A 21,848-nucleotide genomic window follows, 5' to 3' on the forward strand; every position below is an offset into this window, starting at 1 on the left:
GGAAGCAAAAGTAATAGCTTTTTTTATAAACATGAAACTTTTTTCAAAATAACAGATTCTAAACCTTAGCCAAGATGCAATGCATTCTGATTGAGGACCAGGTCAGGAAAAATCCTGCTCCTATGTTTAAGGCGGTCTAAGACTAATTTGAGTCCCTCCAGCCTCTTGGAAAACAGAATTTTGTGCCAAATGACACCCTATGTGACTGTTAGTTTCAGGATTTATTTCACACACTAATCAAATAAGACAAAATTTAACTCATAGCTTTTTGTAATAAATGGGTGTTTTTATCTGCTTCTATAAAATAGTAGTATTTCTCTTTTTAGGACTATACAACCTGGAACTGAGGAAATTCACTAGCAGTGACATAGGAATGTTTTTGCACTGCTTCACTTCAGGAAAGGTTTCAAGTGTACTGTCCTTCTGAAAAGACATTTAACTACCTTTTAAAGCTATGTTAAATTTATTTATAAATAATTTGGTACCAGCTGATGCTCATACTAGAAATATTTTTCATGTTCAACTCTAGAAATAGCTTAGGGCAAAGAAAGTGCTCCAGTTTTACCTGCTGTTTTGTTATGCCCGATTTGAAGGAATCTTATTATTAAACAAAAATATACTAAAATACAAATATTTAAGTTGGATTTTTAAATTTTTGCATTTCTGTGATTCTTTATCTATAACTGTATTCATATTGCATGATACTTTGTGCTAAACTGCCCTCTTGAGCCTAGCCCCTTATAAAATGTGAAAATAGAATAGTAAAACTTTTTTCATGTAAACTTCAGTAAAGTAGTTGCCATCTTAGAGACAGGGTTGTAAAGGTGCCTTATAAACATTCTGATATACATTTCCTGTGTATTAGACTATGTGGTACATGGAACATGACATTTTGGAGTTACCCAATGTAATGTATAAAAATATAAAATATGTATTTATGAGTAACAGTAGAATAAGCTACAGTGCAATTTTCCTTAGCCTCTTGAAAGCTCTACCTGCATATGATTGTTTCACCCATTCTAGGTCTTCCACAGTAGATTTTATTTTCCATTATTAGTACAAGAGAGCAAGCACAGCTAGAAAAGACAGCTTTAAGAACACTCAATGCTGTAAACTTGAAGTTTCTAGAAGTCGAATGTGTACCTTACAAAATTAGGTTTGCTCACTTGTCTCTTCTGTGCTAGAATTTAAACATTTTTCGCTACCAACTGTAAAGCTAGAATATTTCAGGATTGTATGTCCTAAATTTCAAAGAAAGTTATCCTATTATTTTTACCGGTCCTCAGACTAATTTAATATAATTGGAACTACACCGCTGGCTCAGGGCTTTAAGCATAAGGCATTTTGCGTACATTCCCCCCCAGCTATTTATTTAATGACTATCTTGGTGTGCAAAGCCAAACCAGTGGAAATCCCTCCCTCAAAACCTTGGAAACCAATTTATCTTTTACTGCACATTCAGCGTTAAACTGCAAAGAAGGAACAGATAGAAAAATCAAATCCAGAAATATGCACTGAAACAAGCAACCCATTTTCTACTAGGTAAGGTCCTTTCAACGATAGAAGTTGTTTAACACACTATCAGTTGGAATACATTCATAGCAGTACATTCTGAATGCATTGAAGAAATGCATCAGAAAAGTTTGCTTTTCACATCATCTAATGCCAGCGTACCATAACTTTGACTGCTTTGAGGAAAGAGATATGAAGTTAATTTTGTTAATTTACATATTAACAGTTTGGAGATACGAGCTCTGGTACAAAAAAAACCCTTCCCATTCCAAATATTGTTTACAAAAAATGTAAGCTTTGTATTCTATCTAATCACTACACTTCCCAACCAAATTATGTTTTTCCTGACAAAAAATGTACAATACAAAATTAAGTAATTCACATCTAGCCAGACAATAAGACAGCTCTTGCTGCAATATGACAATTCCTGACATGGAAAGAACAGATTAGGCAACACATTAACATAGACAAAATGAAACACAAGAGAGGCACATGAAATTACAGTTGAAGGGTCATATTCTACTCATCACTGGAAAAAGGATCATGAAAAGCTGAAAACTGCATAATAATTCAGTAAAATTTAGATATGCACAAACCGTTTACACATTGACCGTCCTGTCTTGACTGCTCACAACCTGCCTATCAGAATGGTTAAAAATTTAATTTGATCATTATACTGTCTTATAGCTAACTAAATTGGATAAAAGTGATTATCACCTTTAAATATAGTATGTTAATGCATAAAAATACATATATTTTTCCTAGAATAGGGATTATATTTTCTAAGCAAATATCTAAAACCAATGGTCCTTCTAAATTAGTGTGGAATAGTGAGGCCCATTTCTTTGCAGAATGGGGTGGTTTTATTGTTTATATGTTTAGATAATTAATTCTGAGTATCTGTCCACCGTATAAACAATCTCCAGAAAAATATATCCTCTTCCAGTAACTTACAATACACATTAAAAATACTTACAAAAGGGATTATTGTCCATTTACAACATCTTGAGCTTAAGGACATGATTCTTGGGTCATTTCATTTATGCAATTTTCATCAGGCTAAACAGAATAGTCCGGTTAACTTGAACCATGCCAGCAATGTGGACAATCTAACATTTAAAAATATCTGCCCAATTATGTAGGATTTTAAATAAAATTAGGCATTTTTACATCACAGTATATATAGCATTTCTTAATTTAGCAACAGAAAGGCACAGTTATTAAACCATAAAATACAGTACCTGAATCGTATATACTCTAGTGATAGCTACCAATGCCAATCCAGACATTTGACTCTGTAGAGGGGGCTAAAGAAAAAGGCTTCTATTTGGTTTTTTTTAGAAAAAATTCAACCTCATTACAAGTTTGGTCCATTGCAAATGCCTATTAGCTGCAACATCTTGAAGCAGGACTTCAGGAACGAATAGAGGAAAACAAATTTAGCAGTCTATGGTCCAACAGCTTGAATAAATTACTATGAAATGGCAAACAGATCATGAATGGAGCTTTCTGATTAGCTGCCAGACATACCTGTTAAAATGTCAATGTATACAGGTACAGCATGACAGGCATTCCAGATACATTCATTGCATCACACACACACACAGACTTTGTTACAGCAACAAGTCCAGACATAGCATTTATAGAGTTCAGCACTTCTCATGGACTGATACTTGACTTCTGGCCCCATACCATACCCAAAGATGTGCAAAGTTCTTTAAATGCTTTGCCTGCTATGTATTGCTGTTAAAGTGAAGACCCTGCTAAAGCCAAGCTCACTGGCCTTCCCTTAGCAAACTAGTGCACCTCTTCAAAAAGCAACTAGCTCTGTTCTCCCCATTTAAAGTGATAAAACTGCATCAAGAAAGACCAATAAAATGGAAGAGGCAAGGAACAATAAACATGAGGGAGAACCCAACCATTCCGTACGTAATATAGCGATAGGGAAGCTCAACTTCCATGCGTTGTCTTGCTTTCCGTACATCGTCATGTGGTATGCGAAATATTTTACATGCCAGTGGAATAGTGGCTTTTTTCATTGCTACTTTTGTTAGCAACAGAACTATTACTCCAATCAACAACCGCAATATGGCTTTTCCAAACACAGTCACAGTGAGAGAGGAAAGAGATAAAGGTAACGTGTCGGGAGGAGGATCTAGCTTGAGACCCATTATGTAGTTAACGTGAGAGCCGCAGGCTACTCCAGCACCACAGCCCAGTATCTGAGCTGTGTCCCCTCGCGATGTGCTCCAGGTGTCTAGAGTAAAAGAAAAGATGCCCAGGGCTAAATGGAGACTGATGATAATTAAGGGCGCATATTTGTAAGTTAAGTTGAAGTTATCAATCAGGTCCACAACTGGATGGAAGACAACCAAGATGAGAATAGCATAGAAAAATCCAGCAATAACATCCTGTTGAAAAGAGAGAAAGATATGGTTACGTTAGCGTGGAGACAAGCCTAGTTGCTCTGCTGGTAAAAGCGACTTGTGGATTCCCATCTTTTCTCATTTACTAAAAAAAGATCTTTTTTGTGTTAAAGATGAGGTAAGGAATTGCATTTGATCGCCTATTGATAGGACATCTGCATCATGATCACATCATGAATGAAGCTATGATCAAATGATCCATGATCAAATGAAGTTGTAGATCTACCTATCTGCTGGCTCTAGTGGTCCTTGTCCAGGACTGGGGCATTCCAGCCTACAGTCAGCACAAAGCTAGCCCAGCTAAATACGTTCTGCCAACTTAGTTTGCTAGAACAGCTCAACACTGGATCCAAGTGCCTGGGTGCCCACGCAGAGGGACGCTGGCAGCAACAGCTGGTAAAGGCAGGCGAGGGCCACTGCAGGCATTAGAGCAGCTCAGACTTTCCACTCAAGCTTCAAAATTAACAATACTGGAAATGGTTCTCTGTTCTTGCAACTACTAAACAAGAGGCTGTGGCTTCGTACTTTACTTCCAGTTTTATTAGTGTTTTAAAAATGTCTTTTCTTAAAAGGTTACTCTATTTTTATATTTGTCATCAAATTTCAGTTACCATCAACTATTCACTCAGTTGCATAGAATTATCTGCAACTTTAGGCACCTTTAGTTGTTGAAAGCTTTTTAGAAATCCAAGCACTAGAAATCAGATCACTTTCATTCACGTGCTTATCAACTTTTCCATATGAGCCAGGAGGTGGGACTTTCATCAGCAGTTATTTGTATTGCTCCATCTTCAGTGAATCACTTTTATTCACTTCCACTAATTGAATGCTTGATAAAAGCTTTAATACAATTGCCTGATATGAAAGTCCGACTTGCTTATTTCAGAACCACCACAACAACCTTCTGCCATTTTTGCCACCCTACCTGCCTGCACCTTAGGCACCATGGTTGATTTATATTACAGGTAACACATGGTTAATTGTATTCAAACACTATAGAAAGTTCAGATATGAAACTGCTGAATAACCTAGCGTACATGATGCATCACTATTTGTTGCATGACTTTGTTCTAAGACATTACCTGTCAGCTGACAGTCAGCTGAAACATCAGTTCATCCCACCGCCCTCCATACAAGTGGTTCTGACCTGGGAAGCCTCCTGATCACTAATGCAGATACATCAGTCAGCTTTTCTGAGCTGCCTTACTTTCACATGCTTCTTTCACACTGTGTTTATCTACCAGCTTTACTGCTCACTACCAGGCTGACTGGTAGCTTTTCTGTTAGCTTTTCTCCTTCTAACACGTGATCATCAAAAACCTCTTTAGCCATCCTCTTTAGTGGTCTTACATTCTGATTACTATTTTGTAGTGTTCTTGTTTTCCCATTTTTACATTGCATGCATTTGGGTTTCAGTTTGGGTTTTTTTGAATCCTTTTTAGTAAGTCTGTTTTTCAAAGATTACAACTTTGTTATTTGGTTCTTTAGAAACTTTGGTACGCGAAACCCTAGCATTTAGCATGGCACTCTGAAACACGCATGCTTTGAATAGCTGACATGGAACCCAAGTGGACATTAACAGTCACACGCTCATCCTGCAAAATTATTTCTACTCTATAGCAGAAAAGTTAGTCTATGTTTTAGTGCAATCATCAATTTCTCCACTAAAACTGCTATTAAATATCAGCTAAGTCTCAACTGTGGACTGAGTTTATGAAAGAATATAAATTAACAGAAGTTTGACGTCCACTTTTAGCTGTTGTATCAATTTCTCTGCTAAAGAAATGTAAGTATTCTGTTCCTATATGGTAGGACGTTCTTAAAGAGATCTATATACAATTACTGCACTGTAAAAACTTAAGCATTAAAATAGAAGTTTAGTAGGATTGTTTTCTTACCAAAATTGAATGCATTCCCATATAAATTCGGCTACAGCAAACCAAAGAACACCAGCAGAATGCAAGGATCAGTCCAAACATAAGGGGATACTGGTAGGGGAAAAATGGAGAGATTGTATTAGAATTTGGAAAAAAAACCCCACAACTCTAAGAATTCTATAATTAATTCCAGTTAATGCAGCTTGTTCTTACCCTTTTCCTTGCCCTAGCCTACCCAAGCCTATTAGACCACCTCACTTAAGTCCACTTTTCATAAAGTCAAAACATTATTAAGTCAAACTTTTCAAACTTTTTCCTTGTCCTCTTCCTTTGCATTCAGGATCTATGCATTTCAGGGCATTGGTCATATCTTTTCAGACAAAGCAGTAAGAAGTTAATAGGTCTTTGTAGCAGTTAGTCTTCCCATGTTATGATATCCTAAACTGGCAATGTGGGGAGAGACAAGCCTTGTATTATAAACTGTGGAACAATTTTACACTGGGTGGAGCAGCTACATAATACACTATTATTGTTAACAATTATCCAGGCAGAATCTAGTAGCTTCACCTTTCTCCTGAAAAGGAAGAACTCATAATAATTTACAAATAAATTAAATTCCCTACATTGTTTTAGAGTTTCTACAGTCCTTGACTCAATCTCTGAGCATTAGTATCAAACTCCTGGAACAGTAATCTTTTTTGTTCTCTACAAACCTATATGAATTTCCTGATAAACGTGGAATGTAGTAAACAAAAAACATCAAATAATTATTTCCAATTATTTCCATCTTCTGGTAGAATATTTTTTATTAATAAGGAAGGTTTACCACGAACAAAATACTCTGTTTCATATCAACATGTGTAGAAACTTAGTATTCTAACTTTTTTAGGTTTTGGATAAAAGCATGCTCATTCGTATCTTACAGCACCTTAAGAAATACTTTCCCCACTACCATATTGCAAAATGTTGTTGTACAAGAAAGGATACAGCTTCCTTTTTTCAGTATGAAAAATAATTGTTAGTTCTATAAAAGAAGCAGTCACAAGACAAAATGGCATGTTTCCAAAATTGCTTCACTTCCTACATGAAAGCAATGATAAACATTTTCAATACAAACAGGCAGTCTAGATGTACTCGAATCTCAGAATAAAAACTAAGAACTGCAGGCAGATTTCTTGCCCTTTCCCTTGCTCTTTTTATGGGTAACCTGAAGGGTAGAATATCCAACAAATTAGAGAAAGTATCTTTAATCTTATTGGAGAAAGTTGTATGTCCTCCGTGAAGGCCACTTAACAGATTGACAAGCTTCTAAATCAGTCTTCCAATGAAAGGTTTAAGAAAAAGATTATCAGTCTTCTGCATTATTGCAGCATTCTTCGAATTCTCAGCTCCAGGACCATGTTAACATGACAAACCTAAAAAAAATTTTCTCAAACTAGCAGAAAGTCGGGAAGCTTACATTTCATATAAGAAACAGATTTCACATTAAAATCAATTCTAAATGCCCAGCTCACAGTTGCGTTACATCTAGTTTAAACTCTAACTCCTGTAGCAACATTTGTCTTTGTTTAGGTACAAGCTGTAGATGAATGTCGTAGAAACAAAATTATGTACTTAATGATTCATTTCTAACTGAAATCATGAAGGAACAAATTCAGTTTCCTGCCTTTCAGAATTGTGCTAATAATGGGCAGTACATCAGTAACTAGGTCATTCTCAAGACATGACTGCACAGTTATCAGATGCTGACATCGTTATAGCAGCCACAAAAGTCATCCGGGCTGCACCACCAGAATACATTCCGAGTGCAGCCCCATCACGCCTCTACCATCATTTCCATTGATCTCAGGGTAGAAGTAATGCTGCCTGCACCAGGAAGACACTCAAGCCACACAGTCTCCCAGCCTGGTGCTGCTTCACTCTTCCCCCAAGGTCTACCAAAGCAGAAATACACAGGGAGAGGCATACCCTATATCCTCTGAAGTAAAGAGGAGCTTCCAGCACCTCCTTACATGCCCTGCAAGATGAAAACCTGGGAAGACAGACTTGTTTGTCAGAGACTAGCAAAGGAAGATTTACTACCTCCAGAAGCAATGTGAACCTCTCAACCAGAAAATTTAATAGCATCACAATTACTTGGTGGTAGAATGAGCTTGCATGTGTTCATGCATGTGTCGAAAGTTTCAAACAGTTTGGCCCATCACTTGATTCCACATGTCCATTCTTGTTTCCTGGCACACATCTGTAGTGCTTTCAGGGTCCAGTTGGGGTAAGGCTTTTCTTTCATAAATATAGACTTTTCCTGCATTTCTGAAATACCTGACAGAAACACAACCTGGAGCTTTAGCGGGAAGACGAATGAAGTGCCAGGGTCAGTAGGCTATAGCAGCTAATGATATTGTGAGTAAGAAGTTGGGAGTGTCGGGGAGAAGAGGTTAGAGCAGCTGAACAGCAAGACCCTAAGAACAAGGAGTATGACAGAAAAGGTATGGGTGAGGAGTCTTGTTTTAAGAGTCCTGGGCAGGTCATTGTAAATAGCAGGGAGAGTAGGTTACATTCTGGAAATGAAAAGAAATGCTTGTTCTTAGTTAGGAACTCTTAAGGGAGGGGTGTTTGGGGAAGAAAGAAACTGTCAAACTCCAACTTTGAAGATTTTGGAGGCAATATTTGGCTCTGTCATATCTCACTAATTCTGTTTTTAATAGTACTGAGAATACTACTACTACTACTAATATTAATACCCATTAAAACATCTGAAAACACTGGCTAGCTTAGTTCTTCTGTAGCAAAGCATCTGTATCAAGAGCTCAAACATTGCCCTATTGTGTGTTAAAAGCCAATTTTACATTTAACCCTGATTCATATATTAAGTAATGAAGAATTTTTAACTTAAACCCGGACAAGTTATTCTTACTGAAATAGGTTTAGCATGACCTGTCCACAAATGTGTGCAATATTAGGCACTTGCTGACTTATGGTATTTTTAATGCATGATAACAATAATCACAGAAGTCCTAACCCCAGCTTCTTTCCACCAAACGGAGCTTATTCACTACAGGATATAGTATATATACCTGTACTGTATCCAGTCCACTATAAAAAAAAAGCAGAAGGTTGAAACAATTATTCTAATTTCCTCTGGAATAATATTCCACAGTACAACATAAAGACATCTTTGTGTCTAAGGTACAGGAATAAAATTTGACCTAAAGAAGGTTTTAACCTTCATCTGTCCTGGTTTCTTCCACTGTTATATCCATACCTTCCCACATTGCCCACACAACTGGTCTGATTTTCTTCCCACAACCCCAGAACCCACCTGCAGAGCATCATAAAGCTGTATGTATGCTTTAGGGCTCCACAGCTCACTGACCTCCTTAGACACCAGCAGAAATCAAGCAGAACAACCCTCCTACTTCAACACAAATAACGCACAATACCCTGCCTCCTCCTTGGCCTGTTTTCACTCATGCCTTTTAAAAGCAGCCACTGGGTTCAAGAATTCCTAGAACACCAAACTGGTAGCACCTGCTTAATATCTGCCTTGAGGTGGTAAGGCAACCACATATTTTGTCCTCACACGTAGGGACAAGTGTACGCAGTGACTAAAGGAGAATATTAACACTCCCACACACCTTGTAGCTCTGCAAGAAGACTGCTCAGCAGCATGCCAAGTCATAACACCAACAGGGAACACATCACCTTGATCCTTATAAAAAAGCTGATGCCATAAATTTACTTGGAAATTGTCTGAAAATAATGCAATACTGAGGTACTAGCAAGCATTTTCTAAATGTTGTTTCATCTAGAAAATGACTGCCTATATGTATTTTGCATATATAAATTGGTTATACCATGGTTCTAAGTATCCGTAACTTCCCACTGCCTAGGCATATGAAATCCCCCCCCCAAATACCAAAACATCTTCTATTAGTGTAGCGCCTTAAAGAGTATTAACATTTGTTACCACTTTACAATAGTGCATTTCACAAAGCTTCTTTCCCAATCGCAAATGAATCTTCAGAGAAAAAAAGCCCAAACAGCTTTTACTATGTTTTCTACTTAAAATACACACACTTCAGGAAAGATTAATGTGAAAACTTTAATATAAACTGATCTCAAGCATTCACGGAAGCAAGCCATAAGCACTCATTTTTTGGACGGGTCTCTTCTTTTGGAACTAGCAGTTCTCAACTACCTTTGAGTTATAAACTTTTAGATCTTCTCTATATAGTTGTATATAGACACACCGACAGTCTCTACTTAAATGAAGGATATTAAAGCAAGACTGCTGAATTCTAGCAATTTTAGTCCCACAGTTCCTCGTATGCCAAATCACACCTACAGAGGCACAAAGGACAAAAGATCACAAGTTCACTTCTACCCTCTTCCCCAATTCATTGCTTTCTTACTCATCATCAGAAGGCAGACTGGCATCATACCTCCTTTCAGATGAGGGTCTGAAACATCATCAGAGAACGCAACTGGCAGAGATGTAGATAAAAACCAGGTTTCATTCTCTCAGCTTGTACTTTCTGATAACAGAATTGGCATATCTTCATTCTTGACCATACGCTAAGTCACTTAGAGTCAGGTATTCAGGAACAGCCCACTTTAGAGACAAACATCTCAAAACCTGCCCCCATGTCCTCAATTAAGACCATCCTGTGTATATCCTCAAAAACTCATTATGCCTCCATAGCTACCATACCACCTCAACAACTTTTGAGTATAGGGAGTATTTATTGAACTGTATACTGCTTTATTTTTTCTAAATTAAAAAAAAAATATTTGTGATTTGAAAATCGTAACCTCATACAAAAATAGACACTCTCATAGTACTCAATCTTAACTTCAAGATCACATGTTGACTCAAAACCAACATTAACCTGGCATTTTTCTCCTTGAGAAAAGTACTCCACTTTCCATATTAGATCAAATCACTGATATCCAGCTTGCACAAATATTTTTCCGAAGGCCAGAATAAAACTTCAATAATATGCATAAGCATATAGTACAAAAACAGTCTCAGAAGATTATGTGGAGGAGATGGAATTGACAGCAAAGCAGAGATTAGAGATAGAGACAAATGCAACATACAGATTAAAAAGATACCTTTGTTGACATTTTGGCTTTTAAATGTTTAAATGAATACGTTTCTTTGAAGGTGTCATATCCATTAAGTGTCCCAGTCGATGTATATGACTAAGGAACAGATCACCAAGCATGTTATTTTAAAAAAAAGAAAAAAAAAAGAGGATAAAAAAGGTTTACTGATTTCTTAAATTCACAAATTACGTTAAACAAAAAGCTAGGAATAAAGCTGATTGAGTAGACTACTCATCTTCTCTCAGGCCTCAATTTTGTTCCCATATCCAGAATCTTGTTTTAATCAATTAAACTGAATTAAATTGGTCGTATTTGAAAAACAGCAGTGAAACTACTCCCAGTAAGTCTTTGAGAATTTTATGCCCTGTTTTTAATGGGAAATTCCCATTTTATTTGATTACATCCTCCAAAATGGGCTTGCAAGCTTCTGGCTGGATCACACAGAAAATGTTTCCCTCAAGTGCCTATCCTCCTCCCTCCCCTTAATCTGACTTTTTGCCAAGAGTCTTAATAACATAACCATTGTTTAAAAATGCTCATAAGGAAACAATATGTCCTAAATGCTTTGACCTAGGTCAAAAAATTCATTCTTTCATAATGAAACATTCTTAAAACACACTCTAGATGCTCTTTTTTTTTTACTTTTTTAAAGCACATTCTACACTGGAGAAATTTCCAGCAGCCACAAAGGGATCCAAACTGATTTTCTAATATTTTCTAGTGTTCTACAGTATTATACAATTAAAAAAGATCAGTGAGTAACTCAGAAGTTCAGCTTGAGTTTGAGACAATTACTTTGGGCCAGAGTTCACTGAAAGAATCCAAGCAGCACTTGCAGCATCATGCTTTTAATGAGATACTTGGGCTATGTCGATATGACTATTGTCAATAGTCATATGAAAAGCTATAATCAATGTTTACAGGAATGACTGAAACACTGGCTGGCCAGACAAGTACAAAAAGCACAACATATAAATGATTTTCTGGAGGGAGCAGAATAAAAGGGAGAAGACAATGGTTAAAAAGGAAAGACTACTTATGAGTCATTTTAGGAAAAACAAACAAAAACCTGTCTTTTCAAGAGAGGCCAAGTGGTAAATAACACTACTTAAGCTACATTTATCAATTATTTCCTTCCTTCTTGCACTGACCAACCTTAACATCAAAAAGCATAAGAATTTGAGGGCTACATGTCATTATAAGAACCCCTTCTTTAAATGCCAAGATAAAGATTTCAGTGCCAGCCCTGCAGAGAATTAAAAGGTTTGATTTTCTGCGACACATCATCTGAAAAGAAATTAAAGAATTACAATAGGAATTAGAGCCTGTTACTTTTTTTCCTTGCAGTCATTACAAAAAAAAAATATCCCTCCCTGAACACACCCAGCAAGAATCACCTACAGCTTGCTCTGCTTATGCCCCCAACACCTAAAAAATACTTTTTCTGCAAACTGAAGTTTTCTCAGGTTTAATCAACACACCCTATTTGAAAGTATGAGGAATGCTTTACATGTGTACAGTCCACTAAGAAAAAAAAATTGCTTGAGAAGTATTTCCTTTGAATCCTTTCTTCATCAAAAACTCTGCATCTAACCTTTCAGCATTTGTTTTTACATATTCTTTCCAAGATCCTTTACATTAATTAAAGATTTACTTACACAAAACTGAATAATATATTTAATGCCAATCAACACAGTTTAATAGGACAGACTGCTGCATACCTCTAGCAGAGGTTTCCCAATGGAATTTGTAAGAACTGGCTATGCTCTTTTCAAACTTTTAAGATCACCTGAATCAATCGGGCCACACAACTTTTTCCAGTTTCCTTTACAAATAAACTACAGGCATTAATACAGCCCACAAAAGATGACCTTACAACTCAAATACACAAGACAAGGCCACTGTTGCTGACCCTCCAAATTCCCATCTCTCTTTCTCAAGAGCTCTTCATCATGTGGGCAAATCTAGGTTTTCAGATCACCCCTTCAGCTATGCTTCTCATGTCAGAAGAGTTTTTGTTTGATTGTTTATTTTAAGAAACACATGCAAGAAAACCAGTTAGACAAGCAGATATGTCTTTGCCTAAGTTTCTTCACATTTTAGTATTTCAGCTAAACTCCATTTGGGCTCCTCTCAGATATGAGACATCTCTTTCTGAAGGGAGTCTGTACTTGGTCTTATACACAGACTTCGTATATAGCAGACGGCCTCCTATGTGTAGCTTCCACTTTTATCGTTACATCAATCTTAACTGATAATGCAAGGCTTTCAACAAGGACAGACACTTAAAACTAGGATTTCCCCACTTTCTGTAAACTTCTCACTATAGCTGTCATGATTATAGACTATTCATCCAACCCCAATAACCAACTATTCCCCATTCCCAGTGGGGATCTGAGAGAAATTAGCCTTCTGAAATGAAAGAGCAGGCAGACAATTCTAGAGGTAATATTTAGTAGTGGTCAATCAGAGTCACAGGACAATGCAGATCTCTCTGAAATCCCAATACACAGCCTGTCAAACCCATCACACTGGATTAGATTCATCAGCTTTGGTTGATAAAAGTAACAGTGCAGACGGAAGATTTCTGGAAGGGTGTTTGACACGGTATCATACAACATTCTTACACAATTGGTACCATGGAGAGTCAGGGGAGCAGTAAGAAAATGAAAATTGAAAAATACTTTTAGGTGTGTCAATCAAATAAACCATTACAGAATAAATGCACTCTACTGTGGGTTTAGCAGTAGTGCTTATTAAGGTCGCCATTATCATCAGTGGTGTGGAAAGACAGTCACTGATGATAGGATTTGCATATAAAACATTGGTAGACAAGTACATAGAAAGGACAATCCCGTCATATTTAGTGATCTAAACTGCTTCAGAAAATAAGCCTATTCAAACAACATTGGTTAATGTAGTTACAGGGGCCAGCTACTCATCAATCAAGGCTCTGGGCTCCTGCTGAATATCAACTTAATGAAGTTCGTTCAATGGCCTACAGTGAGAGTCAGCAGTTCCTGACTCAGCTCATTAATGCAGAGCTCGGGAAGGAGCACGAACCCATCACTTCCTAATCCAGGCAGCTACTGCCAGAGCCAAGCTGCATCCTGGAGAAACTCTGGGAGAAAAGTGTATTTTCTGCCTCCCCGACTGATCTCCCCCCACCCCCCCAAAAAAAACCCAGCAGGGTTATGACACATTCAGGTACTATCCTAACTCAGGCACCATTTCTAATAAAATGTGTTGTTATCTATGTGAAATCAGCAGTTCAAAGTAACCAAATAAAATACAAAAAAAGACCTTTTCCAGTAGTCTCAGCCTGAGGCTTTTGGAGATTTTGTAGATAATTAGCAGTTCACACTCTCTCTTCCTCCCTGTTCAGACACTGTATAAGCCAGCCCAGCTCAAACTGTCAGTATTTCAAAGAAAGCAGGTTTTCCCCAATGTGATAAAGGTACGGTTTTTCCTACATCATATCAAGACCTATAACCTCACTGTCTTTTAGGTGTTTGTCCTCCTCTTTCAGGGTATCAGAGCTTCAAAGACAAAAAGAAAAATAACATCTATAACACTCCTCAATTCTCATGAGTCTTTGGCATGAGCTTTGAGTTTCAAGGTTACTGAAGTGTCTTTAAAACAAGTGGGTCTCCCTGCTGAGATTTCTATAGATATATTTATTTAATATTGTTAAAGATTACGCAAGTGGAATCAAAAGTTTCAGGCAAGCTCTCATAATACAAGGAGAAATCGAAAGATTATATTCCACAATGGACAGAACAGTTAGCTATTATGAAAATTATCTTAACATACAATTTGTTTCTGTCTGAAAGTTGGTTGCATTGAATATTCCCTATGTCCAAAGTCTCTAATTGTGAAAATTTGTCACAACCATCTTTAAAATACGTCATCTCTGAAAATATTTTACTTGAACAATTGCATTTATAAGCAAATTTTTTTTTTACTGTGCACAGTCAAAAATCTTTTTGAATACTACATGAAAGGAAAATAATTGTAATGGGATTACTCATAGGCATTGAAAACTAGGAAAGCACAAACTCAGTTCAACAGGTTAAAAGAAAACCTACCAGAATTAAAAAAACTTTGGTTTTAAACGTACAATTTGGGCCATACCTAGAAAAATAAGAGCAGATTTGCTCTGTTCTCTATGTTGTTCGAGGGAAAGACTCACAGATTGTCTTTCTTTGACAGAAAATAACTATTCCACAATACTAGGAAGTCATAGCCCAATGAAAGCAAACTCCAAGTAAGCTATACAGGAAAGTGATTCCCTTCTCACTGGAGTAACCTTTTTTAGAGCAAGAGTGGCTTTCTTTGGTTTAGTATAAACTTCAAAGTGACAAACTCAATTAAAGCTACCTGTATTCCAGAATAAAAGTCCCTGCAGAGAGAGTAACAGCTGTATCTGCTTAAATTCACACTCAGTCTTGCTGCACTATGATTTTTCTGAACAAACAATCCTAAGATGTGGACTCATCATGATCAGGGCCTGTGTAATGCTTGCTTACATTGAATATACAGAAAGACTGTACCCCAACATTTGCCAACAAGTTCAAATCTATCTATCTGTATCTACTGATAAATATGAATAATTTAATAAAAAGCAGAGTTATTACAAGCTCCTTTATAATTAATAACTTTCCAAGAAGTTCTGAGGTCAGTCTTTTTTAACCCCATCTATTTCCAGAAAAGCATGACAAAAAGTTGTCATAGTTTCTACTCTCTTTCAAGGCAAGTAAAATACAGAGAACAGCAGAAGAATTAGATGAAAAGTTAACTCTTAGAGGTGAATCAAAAGATATTCAACATGCCATAGGTTAAATTTTGATTAATATTTGGAAAAACTAAAAATCAGAAGGGCTATTTTTTAAATTAACATTGTGAAATGGTAGAAGTTGGTTTCAGAAAGGTCTGTTATTCACACCCATTTCACAGGAAAAAGGAATTAAAATGAAGACTCAAACACTTTGCTTCCTCATTTCTTAAGCATGTTTCTAAATGAATAATAACAAGGCCAAATGTTTATGATTTCTTAATATGCATTCATTATAAATATGTTTAGTCAATTAGCACAGTATTTCCCAGACTGCAGTTGCAGGGTTGGCAAACCAAAGATCAAACTTGGTTCACTGGCAAAAACACCATTTCACACATTGTCAGTTTGCTGGTTCTATAAAAGCAATCAAGCTGGGTTCTCTTTTGTACACATGACATCAGTCTGTGCAAAGCTAATCGACTGATACTACTAAATGAGGTTTCCCACATGCAAAGAAATAGAAATCCAGTTCGTTCTTCAATAAAATATTCAAATTGCAGGCAGTCTTTTAAAAAAAAAAAAAAAAAAAGATCAAGCATATTAGTGACAGAACTCCAAACACTTATTTCAAACACCACAAAACATGACATTATCTGATGTCTGCACAACTCTAGCAAAGTGATGCTTCTCATTTTCCTAGCAAAGAATATGAATCCCAAATAGCTTTCTCTTGGGTACGCTGTATCACCTTGCAGAAGCAGATACATAAACTTTGGTTAGAGAGAGGTCAAATACAATCTCTAACCTTCAACTGTTTCTTTCCTTTCAGGCACCCACACTGTATGCTGAGAAAAAGCCACAAAGTGTCACACTGTGACAGCTGACAACTGGTGACTGTTAACTGGTTCAGCCCCTGCATAAAGCTTAAAAAGAGAGTTCTCTCTACCAATATGTCATATATCTGGACTTCAAACAGGCAGGTATTATAATAAGAATTTGTAAGCATTAACAACTTAAGAGTAGAATTCTTGCATAACTCCTTGAACATTACATACAGAGCCCTCAAAACCCTACACTGCACATTTGTTGCCTGGGAAAACCTTCTCTGTCATTTACCACTGAAACTGGTGCAGTGATTTAGAGAGCTAAATACGTGTTGTGCTTGCTTTGGAGTTCTTACTGTTGCCATACTGCTAACAGCAAGCACCAAAGCACAAGCCACAGAGCTTGTGTAAGCCAGATGATGAACGGTGTTATTTTAACTTAATCTATTGACCTAAAGTGCAATAGGCAAATCTTAACATTTTGCTGAATTAAGGTGCTGAAAATATCAGAGATTATCTGCTGCTGCTAATTATTAGCACATTAATAGTTGTAAAGTCAGCTGAAAGGATATGTACTCCTCAAAACAGAAATAATGATTTCCAGTTTATGGGTAATGAAACGAAAAGACAGTGTTAAAAAAAAGGCTAAAGCTCCAAACTGACTCAAGCTACACAGTGACTCAAAGCAAAGAAGGATCAGCAAAAAGCCCTTTAGCTCCTGGCTCTCCACCAAATTCTGTCAGTAAAAGCAAACGTCCGTAAAAATATCAGATGCCTATCCAAACTTTGTGCAAAGCACTCACCCTACAAGGAATAAGTTGAAAAAAACCCCACCTCACAAGAACAAAATACAGATTGTTAAAGCAGCCTTTTAATGTGCATTGAGCTGACCATTCATAAATCAGCAGAACTTCCATTCAGGAGACAGAATTATTAGAGCAGTTCTTGCTACCTGAGCACTTGCTTGGATCATAGAAAAATTTTTGGGGGGGGGCGGGGGGGAAGGAAAAAAGGCACAAATTTCACGTTTTACCCAAACTGAGCCCCTCTCTCCCCGCATAGGAAATCACGTCTGTCACGGCCTTACACCCCGGGGCTGGAGAAGACCGGGAGAAGGACGAGGAGGCGAGCATTACCTGCCAGCGGCCGTAGCTGAGCAGCAGGAGCGCCAAGGGGATGGCGGTGCCCGACATGGCGTGGGTGGAGGGCATGCTGTACTCCGAGTTGTAGAAGACTTCCAGCTTCACGACGGGCGGGGAGGCAGGCCGCGGCCAGCGGATGACATCCTTGGTGCACTGCCCCAGGTACATCACCCACACCCAGATGATGATAAGCCTCCGGCCCAGCCAGGCGTCCAAGTTCCAGATGCAGAAGGGAAAGAAGAGGATGTAGAAGAGCTCGTTGCCCAGCTCCGTGCCCAGGCTGAAGAGATAGTAGAGGAAGCGGCTGCGGGTGGAGAACTCCTGGCTGCCGTCCTCCTCCGTCAGGGAGTTGCGGCGCGGCCTCCTTCTCCACCGCTGCGGGGGGACCGTCCCGCCCGGCACGGTCCCGTTCCCGGCGGGATGCCCCTGCTCTCCCGCCCGCTCCGCGGCCGGCGGGCCGCCGTTAGCCACCGGCCCCCGGCCCTCGGCTCGCTGCTCCGCGTCGGCCCAGCCCGCAGGCCCCTCCACCCCGCAGAGCCGCTGGAAGGCGGCCACTTTCCGCGGGTCCTGCAGGTGGGCGGCCAGCCGGGCCAGGCGCCGGCAGAGAGCCATGGCGGGAGGACGAGGCGGCCCGCAGCGGGCGGGCGGAGGGCGGCCAGGCGCTGCCCGGGCCGGCGGGCGGGGAGCCGAGGGGGCTTCGCCTGAGGGGCGCTGGAAGGGACGGGGGCTCCCGTGCGCGCCGCGGGGAGAGGAACCGTTCCCTGAGGAGAAACCCGCTCGAGGGAGAGGCGTCGCGGAGCGACCGACACCGCCCGGCTGCTCCCGGCTCGGGCCGCCGCCGCCGCCCTGGGCTGGGCTGGGCCGGGCCCGCCGCGCCGCTCCAGCCCCCGCGCCCGCTCCGCCCGGCGCTCGCTCGCCCGCTCCCTCCGCCACCGCCGCTGCGCCTGCGCACAACCCCGGCTCGCACGGGCAGGGACCCCCAAGGGGAAGCTCATCGCGGCGCGGATTGGGCCGCGGCTCTCTGCCGATCCCGCCCCCACTGGCGGGAGGAGCCAATCGGGGCATTGCGCGAGGCAGCGCGCGGCGTGCCTCGGCCTCGAGCGTGAGGTGCGGCGGCGGCGGCGGCTGAGGGGGGCATGGCGGCGGCCGGGGGGGGACGGCGGCCCTCGGCCCGCCCGGCGGTACCGGCGGTTCCCTCTCGCCGACTGCAGCCCGGCCGCCGGCACGACCGGCTCCCGGCGAGCTGGTTGCCCCTTCTTCTGGCTTAGAGCGAGCCGCTGCCGCCCTCGCCTCAGCCAGCGGGTCTGGCACCAGCACCCCCGAGGCCTGCGCCCGGCTGCCCCTGCCCTCCTCGGCCTCCTGCGGTGCCCGCTGCCCGGATCGACCCCAGGAGCCTAAATCTGGTGGTGTAAACATGAGAGGGAAAGCTGATTTCAGGCAGAGACTGTGAGTGGAGCGATGGGGCAGTGAGTTACCCGCAGGGATGTGGAGCAGACGGCCGCCCAGGGCGGTTTCTGCTGGGCGTGAGCAAGGGGGTGGTGCCTTACCCCATCTCTCCATAGTGGGAAGGAGGTTCCACACCTCCTCCTGGGTGGGTGTGCATGGCTTAAAGTTCAGCAGGATCAGAAAATTTGCAATCGGGTATTTTGAAAGTCCCCAGTTGCTGGGGTTTCCATCCTGGAAATGCCGTGAGAAATGCAAGCTTTGGTCACCGGTGCTCTCTCATGCTTCTGCCTATCCAACTGATGCTGATCTATGGCTTGCTAATACTGCAGTGTATTTGTATCTTGCCTTAAAATTAGGAGGTTAAACAAGCGATAAATGTGCTGCGTTGTGCCATTTTTGAAAAGGGTGAGCAAAATGACTCGAATGACTGGTTAGCTTAATAGCTATCCTAACCAAAGTAGAAAATCTGATGCGGAATTCAAATATTAAAAAGTTGAAATGAAGCAATATAATACAAGTCTACAGAGTGTTTTAGTAAAAATAGCTATTAATACTGTTTTGAGGAGGTGCTTGACTCAGACTTAGTGCTGCATGGTATTCTCATTAACATTGGGTGCATGTAGTGTCAATATATCAAGCAAATGGAATTTGCTGCCAGATCTCAAGAGGAGGAGGTCTCTAGGAGAACTTAGTTGAAAGCAGTGGTGTCTAAAGAGGTTCCAGTAGTAGGTTCTATGTTGTACCACATTTTTAGTAATGATCTGGAAGCAGATCTAAACCTGCTGCTGCAAAAATTCAGCTCCAGCATTAATGGTGTCTAAGTAGTGATGAGGGCGGGGCACTGATCAGTTGGTAGAAGCAGCCCGTTCAAACTTAGTGAATTTTAATCCAGCCAACTATAAAGTTGTCTATCTTAAGAACCAAGCGTGGAGGCTGTAACTGGAGAATAGAAGACTATAGCCTGGGAAGGTAATGACTTCGTGAAGGATTTAAGGGTCAGAATAAGTAGGTAATGAGATGAGGGCTTTCCTGCATGCTGCTATGGCAAAAAAAAAGATTAATCAATGCATAAACAAAGGAATAAAAAAATGTTTATTTTACCTCTTATTGTTTGGCCTCAACAATGCCATCCACAGGATAGGGCATACAGTTCCGGTTTTCAGATTTTACGAAGCATATTGGAAAATACAGGAGAGCAAAAGAGTGAAGCAAAATGTTCTGGTGGTTGGAGAAAATGCATTTCACTGGGAGGTTTTAAGAGCTCAGGCTGTTAAAAGCTCTCTAAAAGAGGACTGGGAGGTGACTTGATTGTAGTGTATAGGAACATTCCTGGGGGAAAATACAGGATATTAAAGGGCTTTTTAATCTATTGAAGAAAGGCATAATAAGAAGTAATGGCCGGAGGCAAAAGCCAGACAAATTCAAATAGGAAATAAGACACACATTTTTGCATGGTTAACCACCAGAACACATTCCCAAAAGAAGCTGAGGATCTTCCACTGTTTTATGTATTCTATTGAAGATTAGATGTATTTCCAAAAATTATTTTTTAGCCGAGCAGAAGTTATGCTTTATTTCATTGGGTGAATACAGGTTGAAATCTGATAGTCCGTGATACACATAGCGTCAGGTTAATGTAGTGGGACCATCAGGGTTTACATTTTAAATGCCAGAAGCAGATATTTCGTTAATAACCATGAGCATTAGAATCAATTTTTTTTTTGCCTTGAAATACTGATACACCATAAAACAGCTGATCTGAATTAAGCTTTTGGCTACAGAATATACTTACCAAGACAATATTTAAACGTTTTGGCCTTTTGTTTCCTAAATTTACACTCCTGGATTTACACTTCCAATTTTACTTGGAAAAATTTCTCTGCATTTTCATTTCAATTTCACAAGAAAATTCATTTGGTGCATTCTGATTCTCTTGGCCTTGAGGCAATTTTACATAATTCATGTTCACATTGTGAAATATTTCTTGGAGGATTATTATCCATAGTGCTCAGGTGACAATGCACCAAATGAATCCTGATAGATTTCCTATATTGTTCATTATATATATTTGTGTGTTGCATATGTTTGCATCCTACAGTCTTAACCTCACTTGAGGCATTATCATAATATAAACAATTATATTACCGATGGAAGAGCTGCTATTACTGACAGAGGGATGAATGAAATATAAACAAGATTTCAGATCAGCAGCATGGCAGAGAAACATGAAAAAACCACCCCTGAAATGGTACATGATCAATTTTTCTGTCTCGAGAATGGAAGGTGTGCTGTCATTTCTCTGCCTTCTGAGAGGTGGATGATGCTAATCCTGCAAGGTACATGTGCTTCCTAATTTACATGCTTCCTTGGCTCTTGAGCAGAAAATGCAAAGACAGGAGCTGAAAAACGAGCTGCTGCCTTATTTTGTGCATTTTCCCAGAGTCAAGCCACAAACAATCTCCCCTTAAACACAGAACAAACTGAAATCTGTTAATTAACTTGATGATGAATTCTGGAATGAGATCTGAATAACTGTACAGGGGAAAAAAAAAAATCCCAGTGATTACAAAGGATAAAGTGAGACTTGTCTTTATGGTATGCACTTGGTAACTTGAAAAAGCAGAAAGTGTTGGGGTGTGTGGTTGAAACTTGTTTACTTTGACTTTGAACTGTTAGTGTGAAAATTCCATTACATTAATACTGAAGTAGCTTTTAAATTACCTTTGCGCATTTAA

The 21,848-nt window shown here is 39.8% G+C and overlaps 1 protein-coding gene across 1 annotated transcript; it reads right to left on the reverse strand.

The window, feature by feature from the left end:
* Positions 1-3,371: 3,371 nt before the first annotated feature.
* On the reverse strand, positions 3,372-18,279 carry SGPP1 (sphingosine-1-phosphate phosphatase 1). Its single transcript, XM_075713080.1, has 3 exons — positions 17,662-18,279; positions 5,837-5,926; positions 3,372-3,923 (listed from the first exon to the last, which is right to left on the reverse strand). The coding sequence occupies exons 1-3, from the start codon at positions 18,277-18,279 to the stop codon at positions 3,372-3,374; spliced, it is 1,260 nt and encodes a 419-aa protein (XP_075569195.1).
* Between the last annotated feature and the right edge of the window lie 3,569 nt (positions 18,280-21,848).

This window comes from Pelecanus crispus, chromosome 6, assembly GCF_030463565.1.
Source record: "Pelecanus crispus isolate bPelCri1 chromosome 6, bPelCri1.pri, whole genome shotgun sequence".
NCBI classification, from domain to species: domain Eukaryota; kingdom Metazoa; phylum Chordata; class Aves; order Pelecaniformes; family Pelecanidae; genus Pelecanus; species Pelecanus crispus.

What these genes read in the sequence shown, in the direction of transcription:
- SGPP1 (XM_075713080.1), bottom strand. Translation starts at nt 18,279, where the DNA reads ATGGCTCTCTGCCGGCGCCTGGCCCGGCTGGCCGCCCACCTGCAGGAC. An exon ending in TCAGCTACGGCCGCTGGCAG is followed by an intron (nt 5,927 to 17,661) that starts GTAATGCTCGCC and finishes TTCCCCTACCAG; the next exon opens with TATCCCCTTATGTTTGGACT. An exon ending in TGGGAATGCATTCAATTTTG is followed by an intron (nt 3,924 to 5,836) that starts GTAAGAAAACAA and finishes TCTTTTCAACAG; the next exon opens with GATGTTATTGCTGGATTTTT.